General features: G+C 44.2%; 1 protein-coding gene across 3 annotated transcripts in view; it reads right to left on the reverse strand.

The window, feature by feature from the left end:
- The window catches only part of PDE8B (phosphodiesterase 8B), a 165,020-nt gene that overhangs the window by 136,519 nt on the left and 4,707 nt on the right, over positions 1–23,794 (reverse strand). For 2 of the 3 annotated variants that reach the window (XM_039542830.1, XM_039542829.1), the window contains exon 1: positions 16,982–17,296. The exons of the other annotated variant lie outside the window; for it this stretch is intronic. In XM_039542830.1, coding sequence (XP_039398764.1) covers positions 16,982–17,296 — 315 coding nt within the window. Of the gene's footprint in view, positions 1–16,981; positions 17,297–23,794 lie in introns of those variants that run through there. 3 annotated transcript variants of the gene reach the window in all.

Below are 23,794 nucleotides of genomic sequence, written 5' to 3' on the forward strand. Positions count from 1 at the left end.
CCATGCTATCATTTGGTAAAATGCAGATTATCTGTTCCTGTTCCACTTTGCTGTCAACGAATGGCCACTTGACCGGGGATTGCCAATCAACTTTGACACCTGGCTAGAGGCATGAGTTTGTCTTTTGAGAAACAGGTTTACTCCCTCCCCAGACTTGTCTGGCAAACACATTTCAGTCATAATTCCAGCATATGTTCATAACTTTACATATAATGTTGTTACACACATTTCATCATGATATTCCTGACCAGTGAGTTACTGGTCTTCAAATGGTACCTCACAAGGCATATTCTGTACAAAAGATTATTACAATGGTGTGTAAAGTGTGACTACAGAGGTACATTCGACTACAGGTGCCTAATTCCTGGAGAGGGTTCATGGCTGGAAATACCAAACGGAGATAGGAGTCTCCTTCCTGCCTGGACTTCAGTGACTAAATTTCTTTGAGGGGCAGGGCTTAGGCCACACTTCTCTCCTCAGTATTTCCTATTGGTTAGTTTAGGCAGCTCCCCACTCAGCCTGCTGGCTTCTGTGGATTCAATTCTTAGGCACCTACCTCTCACCACGCATGGTATAGGGAGCCTGGGCTCCTATTTCAGGGTTGTGAATTCCTCTGGGCAACATGGCACCTAAAAGTTAGGCATGGCAATAATGAGGCTGCAACGCCTAACTCCCTCTGTGGATCTACTGCTTGGTGCCTAGACAGTGCTGTGATATGCCCTTTAGAAATGCACTTAACAATAATTGTTATAAAATAAAGTTGCAATAGAATGAAGATGATTAACACTTGAGTTCAAATTGCTTCCCTTTGTATAGCAATCCCAGACAGAGAGGCTCCTAGATCAACAAAGAGAGAGGGGGAAAGTCTCCCACATAATTCCCAAGTGACTGAGCTAACAACAGAGGAAGGAGATTCAAAACCATCTTTTTGAAACCAGGGGCTTGATTCTACATTCACTTACATGATTTTTACACTGGTATAACTGCAATGACTTCAGTGGCCACTCCAGCCTTAAACCAGTGTGAGAGGAGAATCAGGTCTGAAAAAACAAGTTACAAACAAATTGTAGTTGAACAGTAATGAATCACACTGATGTGTGCACACTGGCTGAGAGCACAGTTTGTCCTAAGAAATACACAAGCCTGTCATGAATGAGTAGGAGTAAGCTATGCTATTTTGGTTGTCCCTGGGGGGGGAAAAATAACATTAATACTCTGTAAGTGCAGAGCCGAGTGACTGACTAAAATCACCGCAATTTCTAAGTATTTGGAGTCAAATGCTGGCTTCTGTACATATTTTGGGCTGTGCACTGGATAGATCCATGAAGGCCAGAGACAGGAAATAATGGCTCCCAACTGGCCACAAATTAGCTGTAGAGCAGCTCCATGGTGGCAATTGGAGTGTAGTGGATCTGCTATTCCCTCCTCCAGCCCGCCTGGCACACACAAATACTCTACACACACAGTCCCACAGAACTGTGCAGAGCAGATGGTATGCTCCTCCTGGAATCCTGTACTCCACAGCCCTCCACCCTCACCCCCCGCATGCTGTGGAATTGTGCTGGTTCCAGTGTCATCAGGATATTTTGTGCCCAGAGTGGAGGGGGGCAGCAGTTGCTCCTCAGTGGCCATGAACCCAGGGAATTAGTTTTGGGAAGTCATGGAATGTATCAATTAATTACAATTTCATTAAAAATGGATTCTGTGTGTTTTAAGAGTGAAGTAATTTAATATTTAAGAGCTCTGCACTGAGGCACTATTAATGAGCACAGTCATCATTAAACTGAAATGTTTTTTGGGAACAGTTGAAGCTCTGCCTTTCCTGCATTCAGAATATAAAATACTTGGCAGCAAGTGGGTGGGTAGATATGTACTGATGTATTTCAATGATTCTCCAAAATAACTCCCTATTCACAGGGATGTAAATGAAGATGGGAGTCTAAAGAAATAGTACAACTCTAGTACATTGTGTTCTGTTGTAACTGATCATGTGGGTGAGAAAAAGGTCTATAAATATTTGAGGGCTAAAGACTAGATCAGTGAATAGGCCAGACAGAGAACAGTTGAACTGCACGGAGAAAATGCTTGTACACCAGGGAATAATAGCTCTATCCTGCAAAAAACAGTTATGGGTTTACAGGCTACCTAGACTCCAAAAGGCTGTGCAGCACATCAGCCTATTCAGGAGAAATGATATTCTGCTGTACAGAGCTCCCTTCCTCCCACCACAAATATAAAAAAAAACCTACCCAAACTTTACGCATTCAGAGTAACAGAATATTTTAAGGTGTGGTGATAGTTCATGTAAATGAGCACCTCATTTTGCACAGCCCACTACCCCAATGAGAGGCCCTAAGAGGAAAGAGGGATGGATCTTCAGCAGCCTGTGAATTGTAAACAAAACCAAAACCCCCTCACTTCCATAACCCTAATGTGATGGTGATACTGTCCCGTCTCCATCTCTGGAGATGTGTAAGACCTACATACCCCATCATTATAATAAATGGACTCCCTCAGCTGCAAGATACTTCAGTCATAACCTCCTGTACACACATAGCCTTCTGGTGGCAAGTAATAGTAGGCAGTTCAGGAGAAACAGCATTTGCAGTAGATTTGTGAGAGGCAACAGGGGAGAGAAATCTTTCATTACTCCAAAGACAAAGCTTCATAACAGATCTGTCAGCCTGATAAACTTTGTTTTCAGGCCTGAAACTTCTTCTCTGGCTGATAGCCCTATTAAATAACTATCTAATGTAAAAATCACATGTAAGGACCTTCGTTTTCAGTTTTTATTTTGTTTAAAATTTCCCAGGAATTTATCAGTGTTTATTACAAAAGTTTAAAAATGAGTGAAAAAAATCAGTGGAAAAAAAAACTATCAAGTTTCTCAGTAAATATCACTCTCGTCTCCTGTTTTCATTTTTTTTCAAACTTAAACAAAAACAAAACAAAACACATTCTGAAACAGAGTCAGATACCGTTTTTCATTTCTGACCCATTTTAGCCTGAGAGGCAGTTCACTAACTTATATTTGCTTTGAAAGCCAATATCTATTTCTGCTCTCTGCAAAGCTGGTAACATATACATTGTGAGCATGGAATTGCCAATAGTATGCACACCAGCAATCAAGGCATTCCAGTACTTCTGACCCAGTTCCCTGCTCGGGAAGGAGAGGGCGGCTCAGTAACCTGGGTGGCCCAGGTTACCAAGCCGCCATCTCTCCTTTTGGAGCAGGAAGTTGGGTCTGGGAAGTTCCAGCACTTCCAAAGTTCAGGTGAAAAATCAGTAAGAACTGAACAATAGCTTTTGTAAAACCTGGGAATTATTCAGTAAAAATTGGTAAAAACTGAACATGACAGGGCCTTAATTACAGGCAGTCACTATCAGTCTGGGCCACATTTGAACTAGTCACCTTGAGATGGAAAACTAAAAATCCCCTTAACAAATCACCCAACTTTAGTTACCTCTATGCATGAAGATGATGTTTCCACCAGATGACAACTGAAGCTATTATTAGATTGCAAAACCAATGAATTATTGGGGTAACAAGGTGATTACTAAACTCTGGCTGAATGGAAGACAACAATATACCACAAAGTCAAACACTTAGGTATGTCTACATGTCAAGCTCGGGGTGTGATTCCCAGATCAAGGAGACATACTCGTGCTAGCTCTCTTCAAGATAGCATGCTAAAAATACAGCATAATGATGGCAGCGCAAGTGGTAGGAGAAGCTAGCTGCCTTGAGTGCATGCCAGAGATCCTAGGTGTGTATGCACACTGTTGTGGCTACATTTTACTTTTAGCACATTAGCTGGATAACAGCTAGTATGAGTATGTCGCTTCAAGATGGCAAGCACTCCTCCCAGCTCAAAGTGTAAACGAATACCTAGTTTTCATCATTACAAAGTCATTCCCCTCCTCACAAAAGTGTTTTTTCAATACACATTAAACTGTACTTCGGATCTTCACACATTTAATTATAATGCATCTATTTTAACATCCAACAAGGTTGTTATAGGACTTTTTAAAATTATAATTCTGCTATCCTTAGCTTATTTTATTTTTTAAAGTCCAGAAAATATTGCTTTTAGTCACCATGACAACACTTCAGAAAAAGAAAGATTCTGCTGCACTCTGAAACACTTCACATACTATTTCTTAGCAACCACACCGGTACACAGAGGTAAAAAAACCTTTAATCTACTCTTCACTAAAAATGACTTAGGAAAAATTACACACATATTAAAGAGAAATCCAATAAAATCATACAGGTTTAACATGTTCCAGAAGTATTCTGTGTTATGAGAAAAACGTAACAAAGAAAACAGGGCTAGATTTGACTGGTTGAAGTGAAGATATTGACTTCAGTGGTCTTTGGATCAGGCTTTTTCACAATGTTTCTCTAAAGCCCTTCCTACAAGTTACTTCCTTCCATTGTCTCCCTCCCCATTTCTTTCACATATTGTTCTTAGCATCTTTCTTGCAGATAGAAAAGTGAACCAGATGTTTACCACTTTCATCACCAGCAACACTGTTATATCAAATGCAGTACAGTACAGTAAACCAAAAAGCATTGTTAAAAGAAAGGTTTTTTACAATTTTATATTCAGAAAATGCAAAACTGAACATGTAGATAATTTCATTTTTAGAGCTCAGAATCAATCCCAAATTCCAATTGACAATGCTTACCTGTTAATAAGCCTTCTACATCCTAATCTATCATTATGTGACTACTGAGATGCTTCTCCTTTCATCTCCAACTGACAGGCAGTAAAGCCAGTAATGGTTTAAGAATAAGAATATCTATTTCTGCATTCTTAGTACATAATTTTGTGACTGATGAAACTCAACTAGTATTCCCATAGGGAGAAATAATGGTTCTTCATTTTGCAGGTATGCAAGGTTCAAACTGCAGCAGAACTGCGCGGCACAGCATGCTACAGAGAGAACATGTAACGAGACTCTGCACACTCTGCTTGCCGTGGAGCAATATTTAATCTATCAGCTGAGACCCAATCTGTACACCCTGCACTCTTCCCCTAAGGGCTCCCAGAGCTGACACTTGAACTTCAAGGGATCAGGAGGAAAGATCTTTGTTTAATTTCCCTCATAAAAATTCTAGGTTATTGGGGAGAGATGCCACTTCTGCCTTGACTGTACCAAAAACTAAAGCCAGTCTAAAATGCAGTAGATAGTGGCTGAAGTAAAATATCTATCCTAGGTTTCAAACAAACATAGTCCATGGCAGTTAGTCATCCCCTTTCACTGGTCATCCCTTTTGAACCCTTCTTAGATGTTTAGGTGCTGGATTGGATACTAATTAAGTCTGTCTGCCAGGATGTTTTGTTTTCTTGTTAAGTGTCTGGTTTGTATTGCCTTGAGATACTGTTTCTTCCATTCCATAACAGGGCTTCCAGCCACAGACTTCCCTGTCTAGTGTTGCTTCTCACAGTAACTGTAGGAAGATGAGGCCCTGAAACATTAACCCTTATCAGAGGCCCAGTATGAGGCCTGAAGTCTGAACTAAAGTAATGGTCAAGACTTTGCTAACATAAAGCAAAGTTAAGCTGTGAGCCAGAGGCAGGCCCTGCTCACAGAAGCTGGAAAGGAAAGGGCTGATGCTGCAAGAAGATACATACCTAAAAGGTACTGAACACTACATATCAGAACACTCCAATACTTGCACATTCTACACAGATAACAAGGAACAGGTTGACCTATTCCAATGACAAGGGCAAAAGGGTAATATGATGGATAGAGTTGTTTTGTTCGAACCAACATGTACAATGTGCTACGTAGAGGGGTTGTACCTTGCTACGTAGTGGGGTTGCACCTCAATATGTCAGAAGTGATGTGTAACTTGTTTGTACCTGTGTATAAGAATGCATCCCTGGGGCGGTGTCTTTGTCCAGCCTAGGGGGAAGTGGAAAGTCCCACCACTGACTGAACTGAGTCCATTGTCAAGGGAGCACATATGTACTGGCTAGCAGCACCTTGGACTTCGTTTGCCCGGGAGCTGGAGACTGTATCTCTAAAGGCAATAAACCTGGCCGACATGCCTTTGTACCTTACTCGAGTCTGTGGTCATTGGGGGTTCTCTCAGGATCTGCTGTGTCGGCGATCTGCGCAGGGCTGGGGCAGCACACAGAGGGAACACACACACGCAGCCGATTGATATCAACATTGAACAGAGCAGAGCACCACACTGGTAGCATCTGACAACAGTAACTACAGTATTTTTTGGAATGAACCTATATCACATGAAGTCTGGTATACGAGAGCAAAATCTGTGCAGAGCCTCTCTTATTGAACTCATTTATAGAAGAAAATGGTTACAAATTTGAAGCCTGGGCTTATGACAAGACTGTTTTCCCTGGGCTATTTGGTGTCCCCTACATGCTTAGAATTGTCCAGGCCAAGCCTGATAATAGAGCAGCTCTAAGAAGATTGCTATCCTATGTCTCTCCGGCTCAGGATTGTAACACTGCTTGTGTTACCATCATTTTTCAGTTTATTCCAAGAATGTTGCTGATACCTTTGCTATCCAAGGGCACTGTCAAGAGGACTGTCAGGCCATTACAGACCATGCTTAATGGTGAAACCATGATTCCATGTTGCATTACATCATGGAAGAAGGAGGTTGCTTCTACTGTCTTGGGTGAATGTCTTCTACTGAATGGCTTCTACTGTCTTCTACTGAATGGCTGTCTTGAGTGACTCAGATTTCACCTTCATAAGAACATAATGGCCCTACTGGGTCAGACCAAGGGTCCATCTAGCCCAGTATCCTATCTTCTGACAGTGGCCAGTGCCAGGTGCCCCAGAGGGAATGAACAGAACAGGTAATCATCAAATGATCCATCCCCTGTCGCTCATTCCCAGCTTCTGGCAAACAGAGGTTAGGAACGCCATTCCTGCCCAGCCTGGCTAATAGTCATTGATGGACTTATCCTCCATTAATTTATCTAGTTCTTTTTTGAACCCTGTTATGGTCTTGGCCTTCACAACATCCTCTGGCAAGGAGTGCCACTGGTTGACTGTGCGTTGTGTGAAGAAATACTTCTTTTTATTTGTTTTATTTGCTGCTTATTAATTTCATTTGGTGACCCCTAGTTCTTATGTTATGAGTAGTAGTAAACAACACTTCCTTATCTATTCTCTATACCAGTCATGATTTTATAGGCCTCTATCATATCTCCCCTTAGCGATCTCTTTTCCAAGCTGAAAAGTCCCAGTCTTATTAATCTCTCCTTCAAGGAAGCTTTCCCCTGTATCTGCCCTCTCTGTGCTATGAGAACTCTAGCTGCATACAGTCAGTGGAGTAGCAGCCATCAGAACAGCAGTATAGTGAAAAAGAAAAGAGACTTTTCTAAGAGCTCTATCAATCTCTTTGTCCAAATTGTCTCAGGCAAAATGTTGCTTTATAGAGTTGAATCTTTCTCTTGGTGCTAGGCAGTGCTCCAGGTTAGACCTTGTTAGAATGTCTCAGAAGCAAAGAATACCATATCCATTTGGAAGGACCAAGAAGGAAGAGGAAGCCTGAAGAACTGCTCCTCGCCATGTGGACCCAGCACCTCTCTCGGTGCTCAGGTTTCTCAAGGCTCTCCAGAGTCCTATCCTCCTCAGATTCATACGTTTTTCATTCATTCCTTTTTCTTTGTGAACAGACCATAGGGCACTGAGGAGCTCAGTGAGAATCAATTTCCTCAGCAGAGTTAACAGTCACTAGGATTCCTGTATTTCTTTCCCTTTCTGGGACATGCTTCAAATAAGCTGTTTTCATAAAAATAAATCTTCTAGGTTTTTAACAAAGAATTTGAAGACTCCATCAAGAGCTGCTTCTGCTGTGATTGTCCTCAAGGAAGCAAAGAAAAACCTGGAGTAAAGTTCACAAAGACAAATGGCAGGAGAAAAGGAAATCCTACTGGCTCTCCTCCCTATCAAATGGAAATGAAAGGAGGACCAAGGCATCAGTAGAAAACTAATGCACTGCAGAATCTTTTAAAGTTGATCCTTAGACCAGCAATGTTAGATTTAAAATTAACTTAATTTAAAATCTGAAAAATTAATAGATTTAACCACTTGATACTTTAAAAATACTGTATTTCTAAACTAACATTTTAAGTAAGTACATTGCTATAACATCTGCAGTTTGTAAATGTATTTTAACTTCTTTACAGTTAAGTCCTAATTAGCAAATATAAACAGTTATTTAACCAGTATGGTAATAATCTCTTAAAAGCCGCAAAGAGTCCTGTGGCACCTTATAGACTAACAGACGAATTGGAGCATGAGCTTTCGTGGGTGAATACCCACTTCATCGGATGCAATAATCTCTTATACAGCTAATAGACATGAGTTTCTGACAAAAATAATTTTTAAACTTCTACTTTTGTTATTTTCTTCAGCTTATTTAAGGAATTGTTTTAATGAATGTTTGAACAAGAGAGTTTTCACTGGGCAGTTTTTCACATTATCATCTTTTGTACAGATATTTTTAAACAATATTGCCATCTCTTAGTAGAGGTGACATTTTTTCTGATGAGGTGTAAAATAGAAGACCTGACCACTTCTTGTAACTGAAGTTTCCATAGAACTTTGCATAAGAATTGAGTTGTTAACTCAAGGCCAACTTTCCTCCAGATCTAATATTCTTTACTTTATGATATTCTTTATTAAAGTGTTGTGGAATGTTGCTGTGCACAACCCAGAAGTGGCTGCATCTGAGTGATGGGTGAAGTGATCCCTTCTCCGTCTGATGTACAGGATATTGGTGTCATTATTTAATATTTGTAAAATGCTTGGATATCCTCAAATGAAAGGTGCTATAGATTTGTGCAGTATTATCAATATGAATATATATCAAGCTGAAGCTTCACTTAAGCCGTGGGAATTTCGAAACGTAACACTAATCTTTAGGGGAAAGTATGTATGTCTACTTAGGCCATGTCTACACTACAAACTTTGGTTGATGAAAGTTACATCAGCATAAAGCCCCTGCAGTTGGTATATCACTCATGCCCTTGACTGTTGTCTCCTTGTATAGATGCTGTGTGTACTCAACAGGACTGCTTGTGTTGGTACACAGTGGGGTGCACCAGGGGCAAGTATCCCTTGGGTGTGCAACTCACCCTCATCCAGTGTACTGTCTTCTGGCAATGCATGGTGAGGCAGAAAGGAGTCATTCAGGGTGACAGGAAGCAAGGGGTCAAGTTCCCATTATGCAACTTTCTACATCCCCATATACTATCCAAATCGCATTATTTTCACAGCTTTTTTTAAAAAATCCCACAAACTCACATGGCACCTTTCATTGTCTGCCATCTCTAACCAAAGCATGGAGCCTGCACAGCTTTGCACTACTGTCATGACCATTGCAAATACAGGATGAACTATCCTCCAGTATTTGCACAGCTGCAGGAAGAACCGCAGCAGCAGGGGACATGACAATTTTGTAGAGGACAGACTACTGTGGGACATAGTGAAAACCAATTCAAGATTGTTAGGGGCATTCACAGAGCAGCTGCAGATGGTGGAGTGCTGCTTCTATGCCTAAGAAATGAGCACTGACTTGTGGGATTGCATCGTAAAACAGGTTTGGGATGACAACCAGTGGCTGCAGAACTTTTGGATGTGAAAGGCCACATTCCTGAATCTGTGTGCCAAGCTCATCCCAAATCTCCAGCACAGGGATACCAGAATGAGAGCTGCACTGACAGTTGAGAAGCAAGTGATCGCACTGTGGAAGCTTGCAATGCTGGATTGCTACTAGTCAGTAGGAACAGGGGCGTCTCCAGGCCCCAGCACACCAAGCGCGTGTTTGGGGCGGCATGCCGCGGGGGGCGCTCTGTCAGTCGCCAGGAGGCGTGCCTGCGGAGGGTCTGCTGGTCCCGTGGCTTTGGTGGAGCCGCGGGACCAGTGGACCCTCTGCAGGCACACCTGCGGGAGGTCCACTGAAGCCGCGGGACCAGCAACCGGCAAAGCGCCCCCCGTGGCATGCCGCCATGCTTGGGGTGGCGAAATGTCTAGAGCCGCCCCTGAGTAGGAAATCATTTCGGAGTTGGAAATCCACAGTAGGGGCCATTGTCACGCAAGTGTGTAGGGCCATTAATAATCTTCTGTTGTGCAGGACCGTGGTTCTGGTAACATACCAGATGTAATGGATGGATTTGAAGCTGTGGGGTCCCCAAACTACAGATGGCAAGCATGTCCCTGTTTTGCCAACAGCGCACCTTGCCAGAGAGTACATCAACAGAAAGAGCTACTTTTCTCTGGGTAAGCAAGCACTGGTGGATTACCAGGGAAGTTTCATCTATGTCAATATTGGCTGGTCAGAGAAGGTGCATGATGCTCACATCTTTAAGAACACAGGACTGTTCAGAAAGCTGCAAGCAGGGACTTTCTTTTCTGACCAGCGGATTACCACTGGCAATGCTGAAATGCCAACAGTGATCCTGGGGGACCCAGTCTAGCTCTAGCTATCCTGGATCATGAAGCCATGCACCAGCCACCTTGACAACACCAAGGAAAGATTCAACTAGTGTCTCAGCAGGTGCAACATGACAACTGAATGTGCTTTTGGTAGACTCAAGAGACTCACTAGATTAGATCTCAGTGAGAAAAATATCCCAAAGTTTAGGAGTTGCCTGTTGTGTCCTACTTATCTGTGAGGCAATGTGGGGTGGAGGGGGAATGCTGCTGGGCTGGAGGTGGAACCGCTGTCTGCCGAGTTTGAACAACCAAATATAAAGGCAATTAGAAGAATTAAACTAGGAGCTATATGGGAGAGGGAGACCTTGAAAGAGCACTTTAACAGTCAGCCCCAGTAATACAGTGTGGGGGACTGTGTTCTACCTAGCACTGAAGTTTTGGGTGCAGTAGGAATTGTGTGGTGCCTAGCATACATTTATGAACAAAACACTGTCTGTTAATGCCCCTATTAATTTTGCAGTACTTGCTGTACATTTATAATTATTAAACTGTGTTTGTTGCTGACTCTATGAGTTCTGTTGCCCTGAACAATAACAAGTAGTGGGTGTTTTTTAATTAGTGCTAGACATTCTGCAGCATATGTTGTGAAGTAATAAAGAGGAATTATTTTCCAAAAAATAGATTTTCATTGCGTATCAAAACCAGTGGAAAAAATAACAACATGCAATTGAAAAGCAAATACAATTAAAACTTCCATAATAAATTAACGGAACAGATTCTAACAAGGGAAAAGAACAGTAATGTCCATTTCAGTTAATTTTGCCTATACATAAAGCAACAAGTCTCTCAAGGGCAAGGCATTTGAAGCTGTGGTTGTCCTCAATGTCCTCTGGGATGGAGTTGGAGGATTAGGGATGTGGCTCCCAGTGTCACATGGAAAGTTGGGGGGTGTAGGGAAGTGCTAAAATGGAGTTCTCTATGGACTGCAAAAGGAGGCGAGCCTATGATTGTTGAACCTGTAGGTCAACAAGACTCTTCAGCCATTTTTGTTTGCTACCGAGAAGCCCCATTATGTCCTGATGCATCTCCCTCTCAGACTCCTTGGCCTTTCTTCGTCCTGTCTGAAATATTCACCCTCCAGGCCTTCTGTTCACAGTCCAATGCAATACTGGCTTGCAGGATCTCAAAGAACCTCTTCCTGAGTCCTCTTTTTTCCCCCTCCTTATCTGGCTAAGGTGGTCAGTGGGTGTGGAGGGGGAACCCCTCCAGGCCACAATGGCAGCAGCTACAGATAAAACACACCAGTGTATAGTCAGAACAGAAAGCGAACATTTCAGAACTTCCTTCCCTAGCTCCCCTAAAGTTTAAGGCATGTTTATTGACATTTCAGCTTTTGGCGAGCCTGTGCATACCGCCACTCAGAGCTCCAGTCATGGTGACAACGGCCCAGCAGGATCATGGGTTGGAATGAGGAGGGAATTGTTGGGTTGCATGAAACAATAAAATTTCAGCCCCTATTTCCATGTGCATCAGTGCAGGGCAATAGCCCTGAGCACTGGCACTATTTTCCACAGGCGGTGGTAAATTTGGCTGATACTTTTGGGAGAGGATTGCAGCGTTTCTAGAGATGGCAGCCTTATTTCTTCCTCTGCAGAAGACACTTTCCCACATCAGTCTGCGATTTCTTCAGCTGGCACCATTGCAGTAAACAGGTGCCTATGGGCCCATGTGGCTTCGGGATGCCAACATGGGCTGTACTCTCTGTGCCTTTGTTATCCTCACAATGGTGCCAGCTGAAGAAATTGCAGACTGATGTGGGAAAGTGTCTGCAGAGGATGAAATAAGGCTGCCATCTCTAGAAACTTTTGGGAAAGGATTACAGTGTATCTCCATGAAAGTTTCATTGAGATCTCTCAGGACGATTCAAGGGAGATCCCTATGTACATAAACAAACTGCTCTGCATGGCCCCACCTAACCGTACACGGGAACAAAAAGCAGATAACAACAATACCTCTGTTTGTTGTACCGCTACTTCTTCTAGTACAAATTTTCATTAATTTGCTCATTACCTGTGTCCTGCTACACTGGGGTCGTGCACCACCCGTACATTTAAACACTGTAATGGGAAATGCATTCACACGCTTCTCTGAGATTCCTCCCCCTGCACTGGGCTCGCCCATGGTTGGATGGTAGGACTGACTAGTCTGCGGAGGAGTCTCAAAACAGATTCTGGCTTGCGGCAATGCTCGACTCCCTGGTTGTATATCCCCATCCTCCTCCTTGCCATTCATGGCAGGGGGTCTCTCAGAGGTATCCATGGTACTCTGCAGGGTCCTGGTGGGGTCTCTACCAAGTATAGCATGTATCTCATTGTAAAAGTGGCAGGTCTGTGGCTCGGCACCTACACCAGATTGACTGTTGGTCTCCCTGGCCTTCTGGTGTGTCTGCTGCAGTTCCTTCACCTTCATGCGGCACTGCTGCTGATCCCTGTCATATCCCTTCACCTGCATCCTCCGTGCAATCTGCTTGTAGATGTCCATGTTTCTATGACTGCTTCCTAGCTGGGCCTGCACAGCCTCTTCTCCCTACAGGCCCAAGATATCCAATACCTCCTGTCTACAGGCCAAAGCACATCTGGAGCATGTAGCCTGCATGATCGGTTGGGCAGCTGCAAACCAGGGAGAGCCACAAGGTGTGCTCAAGCTGGACAACCAGGAACAAGCATTTCAAAAATATTTGGGGGTTTTAAAAGAGGAGGGGGGTGGCTTCCAGTATCTATGACCCATGGACAGTGGAGTTCACTGTTGTGACCAGATTGGTCACTGTCAGGCATTGTGGGACAGTTGCTGGAGGACTCTGAGGGTTGACGTAGGTAACATGGTGTCTACACTCGCACTGCATCAACCATAGTGCGTTGACCATGACTCAGCACCGTTCAGAGAGGTGGTGTTATTGCATTGTTGAAATGGGGTGCTTACATTGGCAGGAGACAAAGTTGAATGTACAACACAAGGCAACATATGTCAACCTAACTTTGTAGTGTACAGCAGGCCTTCATGAAGTATTCTCATTGCAGCTATAGCCTAACAGAGTGAACTCCTAAGTCAGGAGTTCTGGGTTCTAGTTCTGACTGTGCTACAGACTCACTGTGTGACAATGGGTAAGTCAGTTAAACTCAGTCTCAGTTAACCTATCTGTAAAATGCTTACACACCCTTATTAAGCATTTGAGATCTACAGAGAAAAGAGCAGAATATAAGCGTAAAGTCTCATTATGGCTCATGTGACCAAGGCGAGCAGGAACTGACCCTGAATGTTGACTAACAGACTTGAATGCTTGAGGCTGATGAAGACTAGAACATTTTGTTAAAAAGTAAGTGGGGAAATGTATTTTTATAATCATTGTCTCACTCATAATGAGCTACAGATTATTTGGATGTAAATCAAGTTTATGCAAGACATTTTAAACAACAACGATCAGTCTTTGTTACCTTTCATTTGAATTACTTTGGGCTGAAAACATACTGTGGGTAAACTTCTCTTTTAATGCCAGTTGTATATTGTGATAATGCAATTACACTGATCAACTTGAAAGTGTTTATAAAGAAACTGATATGCAAATGATCCACCACTGAAGTGTAGCCACCTCAGGCAAGCAATGCATTAACCAGGAGCTGCACTATACAACTGTTTATGACAGAAAGTAAAGAGAGGAAACAGCAATGGAAATGTATGTAGAACTACATAGTACATAGTTATCCAAACTTGAATTTGATGAAGACATCAGAGTTAACATGCCTACTAAAGCTATATATGAATAAATCTATTTTCTTTCACTAAAGATAACAACTCAGACCACAATGGAGATGCTGCATTCCTGATAATATATAGAGCCAAGAATTATGATAGTTAAACAATGGGCAGCTGAATATAAACAGATGATTTGCCAAAATCCTGAATATTTTTCTTTAAATTTGTTTTATGTATCTACCACCACAGAACTACAGTATCATGCTTTTAAATTTCTCTCTGTAACCAGGTCGGAACTGAACAGTGTTTTGTATGGGTAATAATTCTGTAGTTTCCAACCTCACTTTAGTCACAGAATGTAAAATATGTACAAGTGTGGGCATTATTCCTCTGGCATACTTTTATAGAACATAGTGACAAAAGTTAAAGGGAAATTTGAATTTGGCCCAAAATTTAAATACTGTAAAAACAAGATTTTATAAAATCTAAAAACAGAAATATTCTAATTTTTTTAAACATTTCAATGAAAACAGTTGTTTTCAAGTAAATGAGCATTCATCTGCAGTGTCTGACTCAAAACATTGCAGAACCACGAACTTAAAAGTCAAAAACTGACTTCACTGATTTTCATTGTTCACGCTGAGAGAAATGTAAAAAACAAGCAGAACATAAATTATGGAAATTAAATTGCATTTTTAAAATACATTCCTTTACATATGTTACCAATAACTCCTTTGGCTATTACAAATAAATGTATTTGTTTATAACATATATTTTTAAAACAATATTGTCCCTTTAAAAGGACACCAATTTGAAACCAAGACACCTTTTTTTTTGGAGAGAGAGAGAGAGAGAGAGAGAGAGAGAGAGAGCGCGCACGCGAGCGCATGTGTTAAAAGCAGTGTGGAGAATTGCATCTGCCCCAAGTTTTGTAGGTTTTACAACCACATTTTCTTGTCCTTTAAAATGTTTTTCTCCCATGTTGCTGTGTGAAACACCCATACAAAGAACAGGGGAAACTGACTAACTAGCTATTGCCCCAGTCCTGCTCCCATTGAAGTCAATAACAAACTCCTATTCATTTTAAGGGTGCAGGATCAGTCCCCTGTATGATGGAAACAATGAAACCAAGTATATACAGAATGTATACAGCAAGTAAGTATGCCACAGGAAATTATTTTCCCTGTAATCTCTTTCACTTATACGAATCTTATGTGTTTCAAGTGAAAAAAGATTTCAGACAGAAGTATGATTTTTAAGTTGACGGTGTCCTTTTAATTTCTAAGTTATCGTGTACTGTCCCATCATTACAGCATGAGAAGGTAACTAAATTTAAACTATCACAATCAAACCTCCACAGTCTCCAATCACAACCTTTTGAGTGTGATGACACCATGAACAAGTAATTCCTACAGACCCTCCAGAGCTATGAAGAGAAAATGCCAGGCCACTTTAATATTAATCAAAGGCTATTCCTAAAAACCAAACCAAACAAAATACAAATGCGGGGGAGGGGGAGAGACAGCAAAAACTACATTACATAATAAGCCTCCTAACTACTACATCTAACCTGTAACACTTCACATGCACATTGCTGCAACACACGCCATAACCACTGATGGCTGGAATCAAGCCATAGACTTCCAGCGAATGAATCCTACAGACTAAAGCCATCTGTTCAACTACTTCACCAACTACTAGCCCAGGGGTAGGCAACCTATGGCATGTGTGCTGACGGCGGCACGCGAGCTGATTTTCAGTGGCACTCACACTGCCTGGGTCCTGGCCACCGGCTGGGGGGTTCTGCATTTTAATTTAATTTTAAATGAAGCATCTTAAACATTTGAAAAACCTTATTTACTTCACATACAACAATAGTTTGTTTCTATATTATAGAATTATAGAAAGAGACCTTCTAAAAACGTTAAAATGTATTACTGGCACATGAAACCTTAAATCAGAGTGAATAAATGAAGACTCGGCACATCACTTCTGCAAGGTTGCCGACCTCTGTACTAGCCATACTACAGTCATGTCTGTCCAAGATGTACTTACTTGTGCATTCATGTACTGTATATACATGGGTGATTTTTGTTTGTTTGTTTGGAGTGGAGTGCATAGGTGCTGGAACTAAGGGTACTGCCGCACCCCCTGGCTTGAAGTGGTTTCCATTATGTAGAGGGTTTACAATTTGGTTCAATGGCTCTCAGCACCCTCACTATAAAAATTGTCCCAGCACCCCCTGGAGTGTTAGAACTGAGTATTAGTCCTAGTACAATAATTCAGCAGAGGGATGGGGAAAACAGGCTCTTAGAATGAGAACCCCCGCTGTGACTGCCTGGAAACCAGACTAGCCTCGCCCCCCACCCTACACACCCATCCACCCACCAGTGTCATGCATCCAGCGGCTTTTGGAGGGAGCGCAAGGCTGACATACACCCATCCCCCCCTGGAAAGCCACTGTCCGCACACGCGGCCCACGTGCATTCGGGGCGCGTTCCGCTTCTCCCCGCTGCGCTCAGTGTGCCGAGAAAACCGAGCTCCCCGGGTCCCCAGCGCCGCCGCCTCTGCGCGGACTCGGTGCCCGGCCGGAGGGGCTGGGATCATCTGCTGCCGGAGCGATGCCCTGGGCACCAAGGCAACGGCTCCCTGCGGCTGCATCCTCCCCGGCGCATCTCTCCGCGGCGCCGGGCTGCGCGTCCTCAGCTCCCCGGAGCGGGGCAGCTCTGCCCGCCAAGACCCCACTCGGCCCCCGCCCAGTGAGCGCGGCGCACCTGCCACCTCGCCCCGCCTTTACCTTGACACTGGCGTGGCTGGTCTGCGTCTCCGCCTCGGCGCTGCTGCAGCAGCGGCGCGCCCCGGCCCGGCCAGCGGCCGCGGGCTCCCTGCGCTCCTGGCGGCGCGGGCCGGGGCAGGGCGGCGGCTGGCGGCTCTGGTAGGCGAGCACCGAGGGGATGGAGTCGGCCGCGTCGGTCTTGACGAAGAGGCCGTGCAGGGTGGCGGCGGTGCCCTGCGAGAGGGCGGCGGTCTGGTGGGGGGAGGTGGACTCGTCCGAGTCCCGGCAGTAGATCACGCCGCTCTGCGAGACGTGGATGCTGGGCGCGCAGCCCATCCCGCTCCCCCCGCCGGCCGGCCGGTCCGCTCCGCTCCCAGCCCAGCCGCAGCCCGCTGGGGGCCGCCGCCGCCGCCGCCCCTGTGCAGCTGTGCCTCGGGCACCGCCCGCCGCCGCCGCTCGCTGCCTGTGGCGCTCGCCGTGCCGCTCCCTCCCATTTATCTCCTCGCTGACTCCCGGCCCCCTCCTGCGGGGCTCGCGGCGGGCCCCCTTCTCCGCACAGCCACAGAGCAGCGAGGCGGCCGCTCCCGCCGCGCCGCGAGCCTGGGGCCACTTGTGGCGGCGGCCGGAGGTGCCTGGCTAGCTCGGCGCGCCCCTCCCGCCCCGGGTCAGGCTCTCTCACCAACTGCAGGTTAGCATGCCCGGTGCACCGCCATCCAGGACAGCCGCCTTTGCGGCGTCTAGTGCTCAGCTCTCTTGGGCGCCTTGATTTCAGTTTCCCTTCCACCGCCACCCCCAATGTCCCCTGGAGTCGCCTCCTAAACCTCTCTCTGCAGCTGTGACAGCCCCCTGGGCTCTGCTCCCCAGCCCGCACTACCGTGAGGACTTGAATAAGCCCACATGCTCGGTCTTTCTCTTGAACTCCAGCTCCCTGCTGCTGCCCAGCCACTGCATCCTGGTGGTGATGCAAAACAAGAAGGCGTTGTTTCCTTGGCAGATCTCCCTCCCCACTTTTTTTTATTCTTTCTTTTCCCACCTCCTGTTACTACACCTGCTGCTACTAGTGTCCTTAGCAGTATTAGTGCGCTGAGACTGTCCTCAGAGCTGCTAGGAGGGAGCAGGAATGTACTTTAGACCTCTCTGTCCCCCTTCAGCATCATCTTATTAACACTGTTTGTATGGTTTCGCTGGACTAGATACAGGCAAAAAGCTCCTCAATCAAGACAGAGAGCGAGTTGTTTCCTAGGAACGTTATGTATATAAATCTTTTCTCCCCTCTGTAGGTCTCCTTAACTTAAAGATTTGTTCTAAAATGGGCCAAGGGAAAGTCCAGATTCTCTAAGAGAGTAGATCTTGTAGTATGGTCAGAATAGTCATAAAAAGATTAAAGTAGTTTGCAGGATTCAAAATGGACCTATTTCTCATTAAAAATATTAATAAAAATCATTTTGGTAAGCAAAAAAATCCTATAATGATTTCATTAAAATTTTCGTACAAATCTCAATCATAAAAGGCATAAACATGAAGAATGTAGAAAAACTCAACAGGTTTCGGGGCAAATAAGTTTTTAAAAAAAAAACAAAAGCTATTTTTCTGTTTAAAAAAATAGAATTCCAGACATTTTAATGAACTCTGATATCTTGGCCTATGCATCTGCCACCTCCTCCACCATCCATGCTATAATAACCAAATTAAGGCCCTGTTCTTGTGAAGGACTTGTAGAAATGATTAACCTTATGCACTTTGAGTAATTTCCTTAACCTCAAGTAAGGTCAATGACCTGTGTAAATCTTTGTAGGACTGAGGTTTAAATCACTTGATGTTGAATGACAAGTTTTAAATCCCATCTGATTTATGAGTGTCACCCTAGCGGTTTGCTTACTGCCTAATAAAGCTTTAATCTGCCGCTAATCAAAAATTGACAGACGTCTCAGGACCTTTTCATTCATAGATAAGGTCAGAGGGACTAATGTGGTCATCTAATCTGACCTCCCAATACAACACAAACCATAAAATTTCCTCAAAATAATTCCTGTTAGAACTAGAGCAAATCTTTTTGGGGAAAAAACGCACATCTAATCTTGATTTTAAAATTGCCAGTGATGGAGAATGCACCATAACCCTTGGTAAAATTTTTCAATGTTTGATTACCCTCACTGTTAAAAATGTACGCCTCATTTCCAGTCTGAATTTGTCTAGCTTCAACTTCCAGCCATGGGAGGTGTGTATAAAAGGCTTGGGGAGGCTTAGCTTCCCCCCAAAAAAGGCTGGCCATGCAGGAGGGCAAATGCTGTGATTGCGGCACAGGTCACCTCCCTTTGGAGGCGCACCAGCCAGCCATCTTTGGAGCACCAGAAGCTTCCTAGAAGTGGGGAAAACCACCAGTGCCTCAACCATGGCCCCAACCACACTCTGCCCCAAGTCTCTGCCCCCCCTCCCCAGTCTCTTCCCGAGGCCCCACTCTTGCTCTGCCTCTTCTTCCAAGGCCTCTTCCCATTGCCGCCGCTTGCTCCTCCCAGCCCCGGAAAGGAGCGAGGGGCAGGCAGGCAGGGCCTTGGGGGAAACAACCGAGAGGAGCAGGCAGAGCAAGGATGGGGCCTTGGGGAAAAAGGCAAAGAGGGAGTGGAGCCTTGGGGCAGGGCCATGGTCCAGGCACCAGTAGCCCCCCCACACACTTCTAGGGAGCTTCTGGCACTCACATCTAAACCTCCTCAAATGGAAGACTCACACGCCACCTATGCTTCCAGCCATTGGAGCTTGTTATTATCTTTGCTAGATTGAAGAGATGATTATCAAATTTTTGTTCCCTGTGTAGGTACTTACAGGCTGAGATCAAATTGCCCCTTAACCTACTCTTTGTTAAGCTAAATATTTTCCAATCCTTTAAGCATCCTTGTGATTCTTTTCTTAACCTTCTCCAATTTATCAATATCTTTTGAATATTGGACACAGTATTCTAGCACTGGTTACAGCAGTACCAAATACAGAGGTGATATAACCTCTCCACTCCGACTTGAGAGTCCTCTGTTTAGTTCTCCTTAGAATGATAGCTAAAGTGTGAACATACAGTTTCCCCAAATCTGACTTTTTTTCCAAGTGTTGTTACAATTCTAGAAACAAGGAAGTATTATTAGTGCAAGAATTGTGGTATGAATGCTGGAGACAACTGGTTTGATTATACTGAAAAAAAGCCCCTTTTTATTTCATTTCTTAATGAGAATGTAATATTAATAAAGTGTGTACATGGATAGTCTTAGAGACTAAATTCTGCTGTTTATTCACAACCAGGTGAAGCATGTGTGAGCAGTAACAGTGGGAGCTTCCCAGTCAAGATGCTTTCACCTAAAGGGTTGATCTGTATGCAGATCCACTCAGACTGAGGCCTCCATTGCTGCTGAGACTGCCAACATGTGAGGATGACTGTGGCAATGAAGACTCTTGTTCACTAAGAATGGGACTGAGACCACCAACTGATTTCACAAAGGCCACTAAAGTGCAGTTAGACCATTTCTGGTTACTATTGACCTATGTTGGATTTGGCAATCAAATCCATTAAAAAGTTTTGATTTTTCAATAGACCTACATAAACTTCACAAATTGGGCCTTAGCTCATATGCTATGTATGCTGCATATCTGTTTTTTGCACTGTGCTACCACATTCTGATGATTCACTCTGGGAAAAGGCATGAGAACAAACTAGACTGTAGAACTAATGAAGTGGACCACACTTCACTATCAAAGCACATTTCTTTTGTTGCTTCCTATCCTCACTTTTGGGATGGTATGCAGATTGTAAGTGTAACATGACAGACCCTGGTGGTCGGCAGGCGGGATTGAACCTGAGACCTCTCGAGCTAAATGGATGAGCCTTTACTGCAGGGGTGGGCAAATTTATTAGCCCAAGGGCCACATCTGGGTATGGAAATTGTATGGCGGGCCATGAATGCTCACAAAATTGGGGTTGGGGTGCAGGAGGGGGTGAGGGCTCTGGGGTGGGCCAGAAATGAGGAGTTCAGGGTGTGGGAGAGGGCTCCAGGCTGGGGCAGGGGGTTGGGATGTGAGGGGGGAGAGCTCCTGGTGGGGCTGGGGTTGAGGGGTTTGGGGTGCAGGAGGGTGCTCCAGGCTCAGGTGGTCCAGGTGGGACCAAGGTGTTCGGAGGGAAGATGGGGGATCAGGGCTGGGGCAGGGGATTGGGGCATGGGAGGAGCTCAGAAGTGCAACTTCCAGGGAGCGCTTACCTCAAACAGCTCCTGGAAGCAGCAGAATGTCCCACCTCCAGCTCCTATGCAGAGGTGCGGCCAGGCAGCTCTACGTGCTGCCCCATCTACAGGCACTGCCCCTGCAGCTCCCGGTTGCAGCAGCATGTCCTCTCCCCAGCTCCTATGCAGGGGCACAGCCAGGTCGCTCTGCATGCTGCCCCGCCAGCAGGTGCCACCCTGGCAGCTCCCATTGGCCGTGGTTCCCAGCCAATGGGAACTGCAGGTGCGGCACTTGGGGCAGGGTCAGCATGCGGAGCCCCCTGGCCACCCCTACATGTAAGAGCCAGAAGAGGGACATGCTGCTGCTTCCAGGAGCCACGTGGAGTGGCCACGGCATGCACAGAGCGGGGCAAGCCCCTGACCCCACTCCTCAGCTGGAGTGTAGCAAGCCCCAGACCCTGCTCCCTGACTGGAGCTCGAGGGATGGATTAAAATGTCTGACTGGTTGGACACAACCTGTAGTTTACCTACCCCTGCTTTACTGCATGAGCTAAAAGCCACATGGCCCTTAGTTAAGACTGTAGCAGACTCGTTAATCTCTAAATGGTCTCAGTGCCACTAGATGAGAGAACATCATGCCCTTTGATTACACAAGCTCTTCTGGGCAGACACCTTGCCTTCATACCTGCCTATAACCACCTAGTACAAAATTAATTACAATATATAATATATTACACTGAATAATAATGTTCATAGGACATTTTAAATGACACATTTTATTTGTTCCTTACAACTACATTTCTTTTAAACCTATTTTGACTTTAGTTTCATCTCTAATAAACAGTGTGGCTACATTTTCTAATGGGGAGAGTTGGGAGTTTTAGTGACTTGCCCAAGCTTACACTTGAAAACTGTGGCAAAGCCAGGAATAGAGCCCAAATGGCCTGACCCGGAGTCCTATGCTTTAGCCACAAGATCATCATTCCCCTTCAGCAAGCTGCATTCAGAATAACATTAGCTACAAAAGCCTTTTGATGGCTAGGTCTTGGATTTAATCCCTATTAAATAATAATGTAACTGTCTCATATATTCAACCAAGATTTTACAGTATTTAGAATTTTAATGTATGCTTTGCAAGTAAACATAGTATTTTGAATCTTCAGACAGTTTGATTAAAATGTTACATCAAACCTGTGTTTATATTGTTCAGCTGTTCAGTCAACTGTTGTAAATCAGTCTAAATTATTACATCTTTATTTCACCAGCCAATCAGTACCTAGGTTTCCTCAACGTTCTGAAGTAGACTTAGGGCCCCGTCCTGCTACAATCAAAGTCCATCAGAGCTTTTGCCATTGTTGTTAGTGAAAGAAGGAACCCACTTTTATTTTGAATCTGCTTCTGCAATTTTCCTACTTGAGTATCCCCTGCTTGTATGGATTACTCCCAATTCATGTCACAGGGTATTTCATAGGAGTCAAAGTTGCAGGACTGACCCTTTTTCTAGGTAGGGTTCTGAGGGTGCTATTGATTTCTGCCTAATGAGGAAGTTTCATAGATTCATAGACTCCAAGGCCAGAAGGGACCATTGTGATCATCTAGTCAGACCTCCTGTATAGCACAGGCCATTTAACTTCTCCCAAAAATACCTAGAGTGGGTCCTTTTTTTTTTTTTTTATAAAGTGTCCAATCTTGATTTAAAAATTGTCAGTGATGGAGAATGCACCACCAAATTTGGTAAATTGTTGTAATGGCTAATTATGCTTACTTAAAAATGTATACCATTTTCCAGTCTGATTGTGTCTAGTTTCAATTTATAGCCATTGGGTCATGTTATTCCTTTCTGTGCTAGACTGAAGAGCCCATTATTAAATATTTGTTCCCCATGTAGATACTTATAAACTGTCACCCCTTAACCTTCTCTTTGTTAAGCTAAATAGATTGAGCTCTTTGAGTTTATCACGAGCCATGTTTTTCAATCCTTTAATCATTCTATTGGCTCTTTGAACCCTCTCCAATTTATCAACATCCTTCTTGAATTGTGGTTAATTTTCCATTTCCTTTATAATAAGGAGGTTCTTACCTTTTAAAAATGCCCAATCAACATATGATTTTTAAGTGCAGAGAATATTAACTTGAAAAAATGGAAGTGATTCATATTAAATTAATACATGTCCTGAGATGTGTCATGTTGTAGGGGCCTGAGACTGAGAGGTACTGGAGCATTTAAGACAGGCTTGACGAGGGTGTAGGCTACAGGATGGGGAAGAGAAGAAGATGTCAGCTGAGATGTAGTAGGCAGAAGACGAGTAGTGCAGGTCCTCGAAGATAAGTCTTGAATTTGATGCAGAAAGTGAGAAGGCGGCAATGATTTGGTCAGAACAGCAAGAGTGATGGATGAGTTTGGCAGCAACATAGACTGGAGGAGCAGAATGAGATGCCAGGTGGCCAGAGAGGAGCAGCTGACATGAGAAGTGATCTAGGCATGGACAAGGGTTTTAGCAGTGGGGAGTGTTGGGGTGATAAGTTAAGGATGGATTTTAGAGGAAGGATGTTCTAGAGGAAGAAGAGAAAGGATATGGCAAGAGTTTGGATGGGAGGAGAAAGAGAGAAGAATTGAAGACAAAACTGAGGTGGCAAA

The sequence above is a fragment of the Mauremys reevesii genome, linkage group 6 (assembly GCF_016161935.1).
Source record: "Mauremys reevesii isolate NIE-2019 linkage group 6, ASM1616193v1, whole genome shotgun sequence".
Taxonomy (NCBI): Eukaryota; Metazoa; Chordata; order Testudines; family Geoemydidae; genus Mauremys; species Mauremys reevesii.